The 13,560-nt window shown below is 45.8% G+C and overlaps 1 protein-coding gene and 1 long non-coding RNA gene across 4 annotated transcripts in view; one reads left to right on the top strand and one right to left on the bottom strand.

Annotated features, from left to right (window-relative positions):
* Positions 1-13,560, bottom strand: part of LOC128845434 (uncharacterized) — a 52,894-nt gene that overhangs the window by 23,424 nt on the left and 15,910 nt on the right. Inside the window, exon 4 of one of the 2 annotated variants that reach the window (XR_008446653.1) lies at positions 3,282-3,368. The exons of the other annotated variant lie outside the window; for it this stretch is intronic. This is a non-coding gene — a long non-coding RNA (uncharacterized LOC128845434). Of the gene's footprint in view, positions 1-3,281; positions 3,369-13,560 lie in introns of those variants that run through there. 2 annotated transcript variants of the gene reach the window in all.
* Positions 1-13,560, top strand: part of LOC128845433 (cytochrome P450 27C1) — a 43,838-nt gene that overhangs the window by 16,684 nt on the left and 13,594 nt on the right. For both annotated transcript variants that reach the window (XM_054044162.1, XM_054044161.1), the window contains 3 exons: positions 3,146-3,345; positions 5,364-5,573; positions 8,888-9,051. In XM_054044162.1, the coding sequence (XP_053900137.1) occupies positions 3,146-3,345; positions 5,364-5,573; positions 8,888-9,051 (574 nt within the window). The remainder of the gene's footprint in view (positions 1-3,145; positions 3,346-5,363; positions 5,574-8,887; positions 9,052-13,560) is intronic.

The following is a 13,560-nucleotide window of genomic DNA, read 5'->3' as shown; positions in this document are numbered from 1 at the left end:
CCTTTGAGGATGAGGACTGAGAGGTCAGATACACAGTAACCATTTTGTCAAAATTGTTTGCCCACAGGTGATATGGTGTATATGTCTTTTATCGTTTTTTTGTGTGAGTTCATTTGAGTGTAGTGATTGTCTTGTTTCACCCATGTTGTTATTGGGGGCATTTAGTGCACATTTTGTGATGGGCATGTGTAGGGCCTATGGATCTTGAAAGGCGTGTTTGTTGGGGGGATATTGATGATTGGAGCAGTGTAGATATGTTTGCAGGTTTTGCATCTGTTGTTATGGCAGCAACTAGTGCCGCTTTAAGTTGGTGCGTATGTGTTAATTCCTTATCTGATCCACCTTGTACTTATCTTTGACACTCTTGAGTACCTTTCCCAGACCTGAAGAAGAGCTCTGTGTAAATGCAAAAGCTTGTCTTTTTTACCAACAGAAGTTGGTCCAATAAAAGATATTACCTCACTCTCCTCGTCTGTCTAATATCCTGGGACTAATATAGCTGCAACAACACTCAGGAGCGGATTTACCATGAAACAAAATGTGCAGTGGCACGGGGCCCCCAACGACACGGGGGGCCTCAAAATGCAGGACAAATATCTGACAATCTGTCCCCGAGTCCCAGCCGGCAGTGCAGCAGGGCTCAGGCAGGCAGGCTGCCTGCATGCCATGGCAGGTGGCCCCCGCCACTCCCGGAAGCGGCCGGCTGCTGACATGTCTCTGTGCAGCCCTGGCGGGGGGGCAGGGAGTGGCTCCACGCGCTGCCCCTACCCCAGAGACGTCCAAGCAGCAGGGCTAAGGTATCTCCCTGCCCGTTCTGCCTCCCTCTCTCCACACTGCTTCGCTCCTGAAACTGGCCGGCATGTCCCTGCGGCCCCTGGGGGGGGCGGGGGAAGGGGTGTCTCCATGCGCTGCCCCCACCCCAAGTGCCAACTCTGCAGCTCCTATTTGCCGGGAACTGCAGCCAATGGGAGCTGTGGGGGTGGTGCCTGCAGGCAGCGGCACGTGGAGATCCCCTGACACCCCCTGCCTCGCCAAGGAGCCACTGCCAGAGGGGTGTGTGTGTGTGCCAGTCGCTTCGGGAGCCGTGCCGCCCGAGGTAAGCTCCATCCTCCTGCCCCCTTCCCGCATCCCAACCCCTTGCCCCAGCCCAGATCCTGCACCCGGCCACCCAAACTTCCTCCCAGAACTCACACCCCTCATTCCAACCCCCTGCCCCAACCCAGAGCCTGCACCCTTCCTCCCACACCGCAACCCCATGCCCCAGCCCAGAGCCTTCACCCAGCACCCAAACTTCCTCCCAGAGCCCGCACCCCCTCCTGCACCCCAACCACCTGCCCCAATCAAGGTACCTCACTGCATTTTCATTGACTTCCCATTGCTTATAATATAGGAGGAGGATGAAGAAAAAAATAATGAACAACAGGGGGGAGATAAGAGAGAATGTTCTTTTTCTTGGCAGGGTCCTGAGGGGGGCCCCCAAAACGAAGCTGCGCACAGGGCCCCACTAACTCTAAATCCGCCACTGACAACACTGCAAACAAATAAAGAACTGTAACACATCGATCACCATCTAGATACAGACACCGCTGTCATCAACTAAACTGCGTATGTGAGGCATTGGAAATCTAATTCAGGACCTTAAGTTTCAAAAACACAGGCCTCTACATATTTCAGCTAAAAGAGACTCTGGCTGTAAGAAATGCTTCCAACAATCTAAAAACCAACATTTCAGTGTGTCTGATTTACTCCAGCTACAGTGTTATACACCAGGGGGTCTCAACCTTTTTCTTGCTGAGGCCCCCCTCAACATGCTATAAAAACTCCAGGGCCCAGTGGGGGCACGGGGGACCCTTGGGCATAGGCATAGTTTGACTTCTATTGGGGGGGGGAAGGGGCAAGGGCTGGCAGGGCTCAGGTCAGCTCCGCACAGGGGGAGCGCCACCTCCACCCCCGACTCACCTCAGCAGGCCACCCAGTCTGTCAAAAGTGTCACTGCATACTATTATTGAAAAATCGCGGACTTTCTCAATTTTACCACATACACCTCTACCTCGATATAACGCGACCCGATATAACATGAATTCGGATAGAACGCGGTAAAGCAGCGCTCCGGGGGGGCGGGGTTGCGTACTCCGGTGGATCAAAGCAAGTTCAATATAACGCGGTTTCACCTATAACGCGGTAAGATTTTTTGGCTCCCGAGGACAGCGTTATATCGAGGTAGAGGTGTAATTATAAAAATAAATCAATTGGAATATAAATATTGTACTTACATTTCAGTGTATAGTATACAGAGCAGTATAAACAAGTCATTCTCTGTATGAAATTTTACTTTGTACTGACTTTGCTATGCTTTTTATGTAGCCTGTTGTAAAACTAGGCAAATATCTAGATGAATCGGTGTACCGCTTGAAAGACCTCTGCGTACTCCCTGGTTGAGAACAATTCTTAATGTATTAATAATCTGTCTTGAACTTCTCATACTGTAGGTTGTTAGGTCTCGAAAAGTACCATTTCTCACAGAAAGTAAACTTTTCTCACAGAAAACTTCCCCTAGATTTGGAATAAACATAACTGGGCTTGATATGCCAATAACAGGATTTGGTATATTAAATCAGACCAGTGGTCCATGAAATCTGGTTATGCTGGATGTTTTTGGGAGAAAAGCACCAAATCTGTATAAAAGAAAACAAATTAGCAAAGATAAATGTATATTTAAAATTTTATTTTAATGGGAATAAAACCAGAATCTCAGACGTGTTTTGTTGGTCAGGTACTGTATGTATTTAGCAGGTGTGACTAAACAGTTATCTGAAGGCACTTCCAGAATACTGAGAGAGTCCTAAAGCTCTAACCAGTACACATTAATTAACTTACAAACTTGATTGCTTACTGTAATAGTGAGGTGAATTAGACAATGGAATGACTTGCCACCTGCAGTAAATATACAGAATAAGAAACATAAGAACATATTACTTGAGACTCCAGTGACCACTATACTCCTTTCCAGTAGTGATTTCAGTTTTACCAATGAATTTGTTTATCACTTGCTAATGAGAGACTCTTATTTAATTCATGAACTTCCTGCCCAGCTAATGATTACCAGGAAGAATTATATATAGATATTTTAAATTATTTCTTCTAGGGAAGGGGAGCAATGGCTAAAAATGAGGAGTGTACTAAGGCAGAAGGTCCTGAAACCCAAGGATGTGGCTGTTTTCTCTGAAGGAGTCAATGAAGTCATCACAGATTTAATTAAGAGAATCCACACGCTCAGGAGTCAAGAGGAAGATGGGGAAACCGTGACCAATGTTAACAACCTTTTCTTCAAGTATTCCATGGAAGGTGAGAGACAGACCATATAATATCTGGAAAGAAAATTAATGCTAAATCATGTGATTATAATTAGGCATTTTTTATCATAAACTGCCACTGCCACACTCAAGCTAATTTAAAACAATCAGAGGGCTTGATCCTACAAATGCTTCACTTAACTAGCGCCTGCCTAAATTCTGTCTGCAGTTTCAACCGGGAAAAATATTTTTCTTCAGTGCCTACATGTGCCTAACTGTGGGGTTCTTACACTTTCTTCAGAAGCATCTGGCTACTGGTGGAGACAAAGATACTTGACTAGATAGATCTCCAGTCCAATCAAATATAGCGATTCCTATGTTCTTGTGTAGTTGTTATGTAGCATTGTTTTTGTGCATTTAAACATTTGTTTTATTCCTTTCCCAAATATCTGATTTTCAGCAGTGGTTGAATTATTGTTTTTTGTTTTAAAGTTTCATGTGGTTCTTTAACTGACACTGCATGAACTAGAGAGACAAGGGGAGTGAGGTAATATCTTTTATTGGATGAACTTCTGTTGGTGAGAGAGATAAACTTTTGAGTTTACACAGAGCTTTTCTTCAGATATGGGAAACTTAGAGTGTCACAGCTAAATACAAGATGGAACAGATTATTTAGCATAAGCAGTTAACACATATTTCCAGAGATCCTTCAAAGTGAAGTGGCCTGTTGACACCCCTCCAGTCATAGAGAGGAAAGAAAGTGGTGGTGGGAAGCAACTGGGAAGGCATTGTTAGTGGGTTATAGATTGTTGTAATAAGCCATAAATTGGTGTGTTTGGGGTGGTTACTGGATCTATGAAGGTAGGTGTGGTGATCCGTGGGTTTCTTGTATATAGTTGTGTGTAGGGTTCCATTGTTGAAGCTTATTGCAGTATGCAGGAAGCTGATGCTGGTATGGGAATATTCCAGATAGAATTTAATGGATAGGTGGTAGTTGCTGAAGTTGTGCTGGAAGTCTATAAGGGAGTTTAAGTCATCTGTCCGGAGAATGAAAATATCATCAGTGTATCTCAGGTATATCATTGGTTTCGTAGTTCATTTGTCCAGAAATAATTCTTCAAGGTGGCCCATGAAGAGTTTGGCGTATTGGGGAGCCATCCTAGTACCCATAGCTATTCCCATAGTTTGGACGAAGTGTGTGTTGTTGAATGTAAAAATGGTTATGGGTGAGGATGAAATGGATGAGTTTGGCGATGTATTTGGGGTAGATATGAGGTTTGTCCAATGTCTTGTAAATATTTGGGGCAGACAGCTATGCTGTCATTGTGAGGGATATTAGTGTATAGGGAGGTGACATCCATAGTGGCAAGAATGGTGTTCTGAGGGAGGTCGTTAATACTGCAGAGTTTGTGGAGGAAGTCAATTGTGTCCTAGAGGAAGCTGAGCCTTTGTGTGATGAATGGTTTGAGGATGTTTCTATGAGTCGTGATGTTCCTTCTGTAAGAGTGCCATGGCCAGATACGATGCGTCCGCTTGGATTCCCTTGTTTGTGAATCTTGGGAAGCATGTAGAAGGTCCCTGGGGTTGGTTCGTGGAGGATGAAATTGTAGAGTTTTTCTTGGACACCGACGCCGGCTTCCTCAGGGCCCTGGGGGTGCTCAACCCTTCCACTCTGCCCCAGATTCTTGAAAGCTCTAATTAAGAGTCTACAGAAAAGTGATGTGTGTATGTGTTTGGTTTTGTTTTAGTTTTATTTAAAGAAAGTATGGAAAATATAAACATGAGTCAAATAAGGGACCCATCTATTAAAAAGGAGATAAAGGAGATGTTAAAGTTATTTCTTTTATCATAGAAAGGACACATAAGGAGGTCATTTAATCTACCCTCTGTTTTATAAGGGACTGCATTATCCCTAAACCATCTCCAGTAAGTGCTCGTCCAACTAATTAACCATGTTTTTGCAGACTTGGTTATGTTCCTTTACCGTTTCATTCTGTACCAGAAATAACTCAAAGAAGGGAAAAAAAAGAATGAAGGGACTGTAAATTCTGTGACGTTTCTCCTGTGCAGGTGTGGCAACTATTCTGTATGAATCCCGATTGGGCTGCCTGGAAAACAGCATCCCAGAGAAGACTGTGGAATACATTGAGGCTCTGGAGTTGATGTTTAGCATGTTTAAGACAACTATGTATGCAGGGGCAATTCCCAAATGGCTTCGTCCATTTATTCCAAAACCCTGGAGAGAGTTCTGCACATCCTGGGATGGACTCTTCAAATTTAGTAAGATTTAACAATAGAAAAGTTCAACTTTGTCTCTGTAGCTGCTGTCACTGTATTTGAATAGCGCCTGTTGCATTTGTACCCTAAAATTATAGTAAGAAACTGGGGAAGAGGAAGCAAAGTAGGAATAAACTACAGTGAGAAGTATTAAGGGATTATGTAGGGTGGGTACAGTAAGAGACACTCGATGAACATTTGGGATACGTATCAGAAAGAACTTCTTGACAATGAGATCTACTAGGCTGTGGTGCGGTAATCTTTTAAGAGGAGTGGTGGAAGCCGCACTGATTGGGACAATTGGAAGTAGGCTGAACAGAAAACTAGGAAAAGCATTCTAGGAAACAATCCTTTATTGGCCAAGTGATGGACTGTGCAGCCCAACAGATCTTTTCCATCTCTGTCTTCTATGTTTCTGGGAAATCATGCTTATCATCCAGAGGTTAAAGATATTCTGACATTTGCTTTTTTGCTAAAGCTTATTTGTTTTATTACCCCAATTACCCAGCCACCTTGTTTGTCTGTCTTATTCACCTGTTGCATTTCACAAGCCAAAGCCGAGCACGGGGGCCAAGGTTTTTCAGGAATTCCAGAGATATGTTATCATAGCCTGCAGCTGTTCCACACTTGATGCTACCCAGTGTCTGTTCCAGCTCTGTTACAGTGAATGATTCTGGGCAGCTTCTGATCTGGTGTACATATTTAAACATACATCATTTGTTCCTCACTTGTCTTCGCACCTGTTTCTCCAAAGGTGCTCTAGCCACTTTAAGTAGGTGTCCAGCTACTTGGTTGGGTGTCACTGAGAATCGGCAGAGTGCAGGTGGCTGCTGCGCTGCTCCAAGGCATCAGAGCAAACTCCAACACTTGTGGCTGGAGCGGGTAAAGCTCGTCCTCTCGGTTGTCTCCTTCCATCTGGCTCAGCGAGCAGTGTCCAATGATTCGATCAGAGGGCCAGTGACATCTAGGTCACCAGATGCCTCATACTGCTCGAGCAAGGCAGTGCTCTCCTCGTCGAGAGAGGGGATGTAGACTGGGCGGCAACCACATGGGATGGCTCTGTAGATAGCACCACAGAAGCAACGGCAGGTCTCATTTACTGAGATTTGCCGGGCTGGTATTGTCACCACACTCTTCTTATGACCTTCTTATGTTCTTACGTAAAAGTTTGAAAAATATTCCATTTGGAAACAATTTTGCCAATATGGTCTAGTTAGTCCCTTATTTTTCATTACCGGTTCATTATTTATTTTCATCTCTTCTGTTGCTTGTTCCTCACTTGAAGTCAGAATCATCTGTTAAGCACTTTTTCAAAACCTATTCAATTTAACGGAAGTTTTTTTCCCATTGAGTTTAGTGGAGTTTTGGAACAGAAGCTCTGTGACAAAACCATCATCTCTTCAACTGATTGTGAACAAAATGAGGAATCAGCTCATGAACTCTGCATGAAATGCACTCAGTATTTCTTAAAACATACCTACTACTTAAAAAAGATGAGGGAAGAAAAGTAAGGGAAAGTATGGCATATGGTTTGAAACATTCTATTTACAAGCATTTCAGTGGCCTATAATCACTCTGAGGAAGTGGAGTTCTGTTTTCATATTTCTCATTTAAAATTTGGGGGTATCAAAAACCCTCTAATATTTTTACCCTGCAGAAATAGTGCTAGAAACTGCATGCGTCTGCATATTATTTCATTCATATTGTAGCAGAATCTTCTTTTTCTAAATTCCCCCAAATGTATACTTTTTGAGAGAAGATTTGAGGTTCTTTCAGATTATTAACTATCTAAATCTGTCATATGGCTGGAGCTGTATTGACCTATAGTAATTACTCCTGAGCGAATTATGCGCCAAAAAATTAAAAATTATGGACCCCCAAAAAATTATTTTAATATGATTTTAAAATTCTGACTGTAGGGGGCTCCGTGGAGGCGGGCAGGGGGGTGGTCCAGGTATGGGGAGATGGGGCTTGGCAGAGGGGGTCTGAGTGTGGGGGGCTCAGTGGGAGGGTCCAGTTGTTGGGAGGGTGGGGATCCAGGTGCAGCTGGTTGGGGCTCAGTGGGGTGGGAGTCTGGGTGTGAGGGGCTCAGCAGAGGGGTCTAGGTGTAGGGGGTTAGGGCTTGTCAGGGTGAGGGTTCCATGGGCCTGCTTAACAGGGAAGTCCCAGATGCAGCCAAGGGGACGCCACACGCTGGGCTCCTGCTTCCCCCTGCGATTCCTCATCTCCTTTCTTCCCCATCTCACCCCCCTCCCCGATTGCCCCATGCCCCATCCCCCTCTCCTCACTCCCACATTCCCTTCCGCCACCCTATTCCACCCCCTCTTCCTTTCCCACTGCCTCTTCCCCTCAGCCCCCCTTCACCCAGTCGCACCATGGTCACTCACTGTTGCACAGAAAACAGGAAGGCTCCCAGCACACACAAGGGGAGCATGACTGGCATTAGGATCCAAGAGGCGACATTCAGCTGCAGAGTCAGTGGAACCCATACGCAGCCTCCTTCAGCTGGGCAGCTCTGCGGTTGCAGAAATGAGGGGCAGGGGGCAGTGGCAGGTAACCCCGTGTGCTTCCTCCATGCCTCGCCTCTGTTTGGGTGGGGGGAACCTCCCCCCAACTGCACCCATGGTCATCCCCCCACCCATGCGAAGCACAGGCATTCTGTGAAGGGGTGGTTCCTGCAGAATTTCCTCAGGACTAAAATTAAAGATGCGCAAGATCTATCAGGAAATCAAGTCCATACCCTACGCATATAAAATTATTCCCTATAATACATTTTTGATTGCTTTAAAGAATTCATTAGATGGGGTTTCTATCATTTCCCCTTGTGGAACACGCACCTCCAAAAACAAACACCCCCTTCCCCTGCAGACCTCTGATTAATATTAACAGCAACTGAACAACAACAGAATCCAATCTCTTTGTTTTCAGCTTTCTTTTTCACATTGTTTCTTTTTTGCAGTAGCGCCTGCTGTGAAAAAGGAATTAAAATATAGGTGGAGATTCTGTGCTTTACCAAGATCACCTGTTTTTGTGTGTGTGTGTGTATGTATGTATGTATGTATGTATGTATGTGCGGTCTTCATACAAGAATATGCCAATTATGGTTCTTTTTTCTACGAGGTCAGCATCTGACCAATCTGTGGGGTGGTTTAAGCATTGCGGTATGACCTCTTCTTTAGCATCACCCATCTCTACACCTGAGGTGCCATGTTTGTAATCATCGAAGTATAAATCGGAAAGAAGGGATGGAAGAAAAGAAGGGCTGAACAATGATTAGGGGAATTTTTTAATTTTTTTTTTTTTTTGTAATTTAAAAGGTCAAATCCACGTTGACAACAAGATAAAGGATATTCAGTCCCAATTGGACCAAGGAGAAGAAGTAAAAGGTGGGCTACTCACCTATCTCCTATTGAGTAAAGAGCTTACGGTAGAAGAGATCTATGCCAATATGACTGAAATGCTTCTGGCAGGAGTGGACACAGTAAGCTTATTATTATATCATTTTCTGTTTGGACAGTTTTATTGCTGTATAAATCCACTCCATTTGCAACCTAGTGCCAGTGATATGTAAGCGTTTTTGTGCATCATAAATTGTATGAATGAATCATAGTAGTAATGGAAAATACATACTAGTTTATATAGTCCATCCACTGAAGCCAAAATGTACTCTCTACAGTGCAATTTGATTTTGAACTTTGTAAGTGATGGGGCTTCCACCATTTCCTGTGGGATGCTACTTCACAGTCTAATAGAAATATATGTATTTGTTAGTTTTTCTTAAATTCCCTTTTCTAGTTTGGCGATGGAATAAATATGTAATGGCCCTTCAGAAAAACAGAAATAGGCAACTCTATTGAGGTTCTCTATTTAAAAAAAAAGGTATATTTAGAACTTGCTAATGGATTTTGGTATATGTACAATTAATCATTGAGAGACATTATAGATAAGATACGTGGCATCTGTTAAAGTCCCTTTGCGCCACTAGCCTGATAACAAGGGGACCTTAGACCAACTGTAAGGGGATGATGTGAAGTCACTAGCATGGAGGAAGCTTGACCTCTGTGCCATCTTTCTGCCATCCCTCCTGGTATAGGGGACATGATGGGGTGTGGTGGGGGCATTCCAAGGCAGGATGGAGCCGGGGGTGGGGGAGGCGAGGCTAGAGTATGGTACACATAATGCCTAAGGAACCATTCTTGACAGTCCATGTTAGAACATCCCTGTGGATTAGAGACTGGGGTGGCATAAAGGTGGTTTTAGAGCCAACGATGCCTTCCCTGCCCCACAGCGTGGGCTCAGCACAGCTGAGAATTGCATTCTAGGATTGGGTTCATCCACAGAGATATAAATGAGCCATGTGCTGGAGACCGTAATAAAGCAAGCTTTTTGGATCAAGCCTAGAAGGGTTTAATGAAGATATACAACCCCATGCACGCTTGTTTGCCAGTAAGCTTGACATAAAAATCCAGCTCATTTATTGCTAATTGGATTCAGCTTTTTCTGGTGTGAGAGCGGTCTGGAGGGATTCAGGATGGTTGGGAAAAAAGAAACGTTATTAGCCTCCGAACAAAAAGCATATGTATTTCTGTATTGAGAATTACTTCACTGATTAAGTTTTCCAGAGGCTTATGAGCTTGGTGAGCTTTTTATTGTTGTTTATTTAAATAAAACACAATGTATTCATCTCATTAGTTTTCCAGCCCTTCAAAGCCCTAATTTTCCACTTTTAGGCTGAGAGAGTTTTCATTAAACCGAAAGGGCAGTGTACTAGTTCACGACAACAGACTCTGTGTTTGTATTTATACAGCTTTCTCAACTGACAATGATTACTTTATGAGAAACCTGTGCTTCTGGCTTTCCCCTTCTGGTACATGATAGAAATGGAGGGAGCCCTGTTTCTCCACTGCTGTCATTTCAGGTTTTGTTACATGATGGAAACTGAAAGAGCTCACAAGGATTATTAAAGATTTAGAATAAATTTGTAAAGCTGTTATTTGGCTTCCAAGCATTTTGGCTGTTGTAGCACAGAGCCAGTTTTGAAGAGGATGTGAAGGAGCTGGGAACCTGAGAGGGGAGACTGTTTATATTACAATAACTCCTGTGTGTAGTTTGGCACAGCTGTCAGCCTCTTCAGAGAGGAGCAGCCCAGAACTGAGCTGTAGTGAAGGATGTTATAGGGATGGAAGGCTAAAAGGAGGATTCTTGGGGTATTTCTACCCTGAAATGTAAGCCCAGGGTTTAAATTCTGGCTGAAGCCTAATCTCCCTTCCATCTACACACAAATCACACTAACCCAGGGCTATGACCCAGGGGCACCCCTGGGGCGGAGGGTCTGAACCTGAGTCAAGCTGGGTCCGATGGTTCAAGCCCTGTTGCTTTGCAGTGTGGCTGCAGTCCCCCTGAACTTAAGCGCAGGGAATCCGCAAAAAGTATTACACAATCCGACCAGCCAACTTTCTTTGTCCACTGGACAGTCTTTTGGTGGCCAGTCAAGTGTTTCCACACTGAACTATGAAATAAAGGGCTAGAATGTACACATTTTGGGAGGGCTCAAGGAAGTCAGGGATATGGGTGGTTGGTTTTGGGCTTACATAATGCAGTGTAGACTAGGGTGACCAGATTACCACTATAAAATATCGGGACGGGGGCGGAGCCAAAAAGGGGGCGGAGCCAAAAAGGGGGGGGGACAGAGCAAAAAAAAAGTTTTAAGGGGCCTGGGGCATTAGCAGGCCCCGCACGCTGCCCTCCCCGAGTCCCCGCGGAGCCTCCCGCCCCCTGGCCCGCCACGGGCATATGCGGGGCGCAGTGGGTCTGGGCGGGGGCAGCGCGGAACGGGCAGGAGCCGGGGGGGGCGGCAGGGGCCGAATCCCCGCTGCTGCCAGGGAGCCCCGTGCCTCTCCCTCCCGCTTGCGGTTGTGGCTCCTTCCCGGCGGGACGCGCCTCCCGCTGCCCCGGGCACATGCGGCCCGTGTCCCCCGCGCCTAGTCTCCCTCCCACCGGGAAGGAGCAGCTGGACGCGCGCCGCATGTGAGTGGGGCAGGCTGGGGGGCGCGTCCCGCCGGGAAGGAGCCGCAGCCGCGAGCGGGACAGAGAGGCGCGGGGCTCCCCGGCAGCAGCAGGGATTCGGCCCAGGCCCCCGCGCCGCCCACCTGGCCCCTGCCTGCTCCGCGCTGCCCCCCGACCGGACCCACTGCGCTGCCCCGCGGGCTGCAGGGCTGGAGCAGCCTTCAGGCTGCGCTCCCGGCCCCGGGTGCAGCAGCCCGGGCAGAAGCCCTCTGGCGCGGCGGGGGGGCTCACAGCTGAGCTCCCTGTCTCCCTCCCTTGCCCGCCCGGTGCCCGGGTGCTGGAGCTGACTCACCAGCTCCAGGATCCAGGCGCCGCCGCCGCCACCCCCTCCCTCCAGGCTTGCACCGCCATGCTGCAAGCCTGGGAGGGAGGAGGAATGCTGGGGAAGAGGCGGGGCCAGGGCGGGGATTTGGGGAGGGAGCCAATGGGGGAAGGAGGGGGCGGAGCCGGGGCGGGGGGGGGGGGCCGAGCGCCGGAGCGGAAGGGAAAATTTCTTCTTTGTCCAGTGTCCCGACCAATCGCGGGACAAAGAAGCAAATATCGGGACAGTCCCGATAAAATCGGGACGTCTGGTCATCCTAGTGTAGACACTGGAGCCCCAGGTTGGGATCCAGGTTTCAACAATTCCTAACTTGGGGTTACAAATGAGTGTAGATCCTCAAGCCCTAGGTAAATAAACCCGTGGTCTGCTAACTCAAGTTCTAGTAACTCTGGGCTTACATTGCAGAGTAGACACATTTGGGGACAGGATTTTACGGGGGAGGGATAGCTCAGTGGTTTGAGCATTGGCCTGCTAAACCCAGGGTTGTGAGTTCAATTCTTGAGGGGTCCACTTAGGGAGCTGGGGCAAAATCAGTACTTGGTCCTGCTAGTGAAGGCAGGGGGCTGGACTTGATGACCTTTCAGGGTCCCTTCCAGTTCTAGGAGATGGGATATCTCCATTATTTAAAAAAAAAAAAAATTTTCAGCAGTGTCTCCTATTTTTGCAAATAAACACAAACTGAAAAGGTCACTGTCATGTCAAATTTGCTCTCTGATTCCAATTTTGTAAAGTTATACCAACAGAAATATTTCCATACATTTGTTTTTACCAGTATATTGTTGGCAACCCAAAAATTCCAACATTGTGCTAGTGCATGAGAACCTGAAAGTAAAACTGATTGGTAACTAACTATACAAAAATGAAACTGAATAATCTGTTTTCATTATATAAGCAGAGAAAAATGCAAACTCAAACCACATGAATGGTAAAAAAAATAAATTAGAGATTAAATCTTCTTTCTCTTTTAGTAATCTAAGGTATTATAAAAAAGGAAACTGCCTTGCTTGCCAAGGGACACTGAATCAATCAGTCTTGGAGGTATTCTGTCTGTGAAGAGGAGTTCTGAGCGAAGGAGGTTCAGAAGAGGCTTCTGTATCTTCTTTTTGGATGTGGTAACGGGTGGTCTCCCACACACACATGCACCTGCACCAACTTCAGTCATTTAGCTGGTGTGGAGAAGGATGGGGCAATGGCTCCTGTTCTTGTGTCCTATTCCTGCCTTTGTGTGGTTATGCAGGGCAAGCCACACTCGGGATTTATGATTTTTAATCTGCCAGTGTCTTTTTAAATGCCTCATTCTGTACAGTCTTTCATGATCATTAGTATCATACATGTTTGATTTGTTTTCTTTGAATATGCCATTTTAATGGAAACCGCTCTCATGAAGAGAGTAAAAAGGTGAATTATGCTGGTTTGTTTTAAACTCTGATTTATACACACACTCCCCTTAAACGTTGACAGGAAAACTTTCCATAGGAGGTAGAATTATGTCATATTAGTGCTACAGTAGTTTCCAACTGCTGGAAAATGCATATTGTGTTACATCACTTACTAAATGATGAGATATAATCCTAGAAATGATAATGGCAATGTTCTCGTTAG

Source organism: Malaclemys terrapin, chromosome 11 (genome assembly GCF_027887155.1).
Source record: "Malaclemys terrapin pileata isolate rMalTer1 chromosome 11, rMalTer1.hap1, whole genome shotgun sequence".
NCBI lineage: Eukaryota > Metazoa > Chordata > Testudines > Emydidae > Malaclemys > Malaclemys terrapin.
Note: the sequence above shows the minus strand (reverse complement) of the source record. Positions and strands in the feature narration are given on the sequence as shown.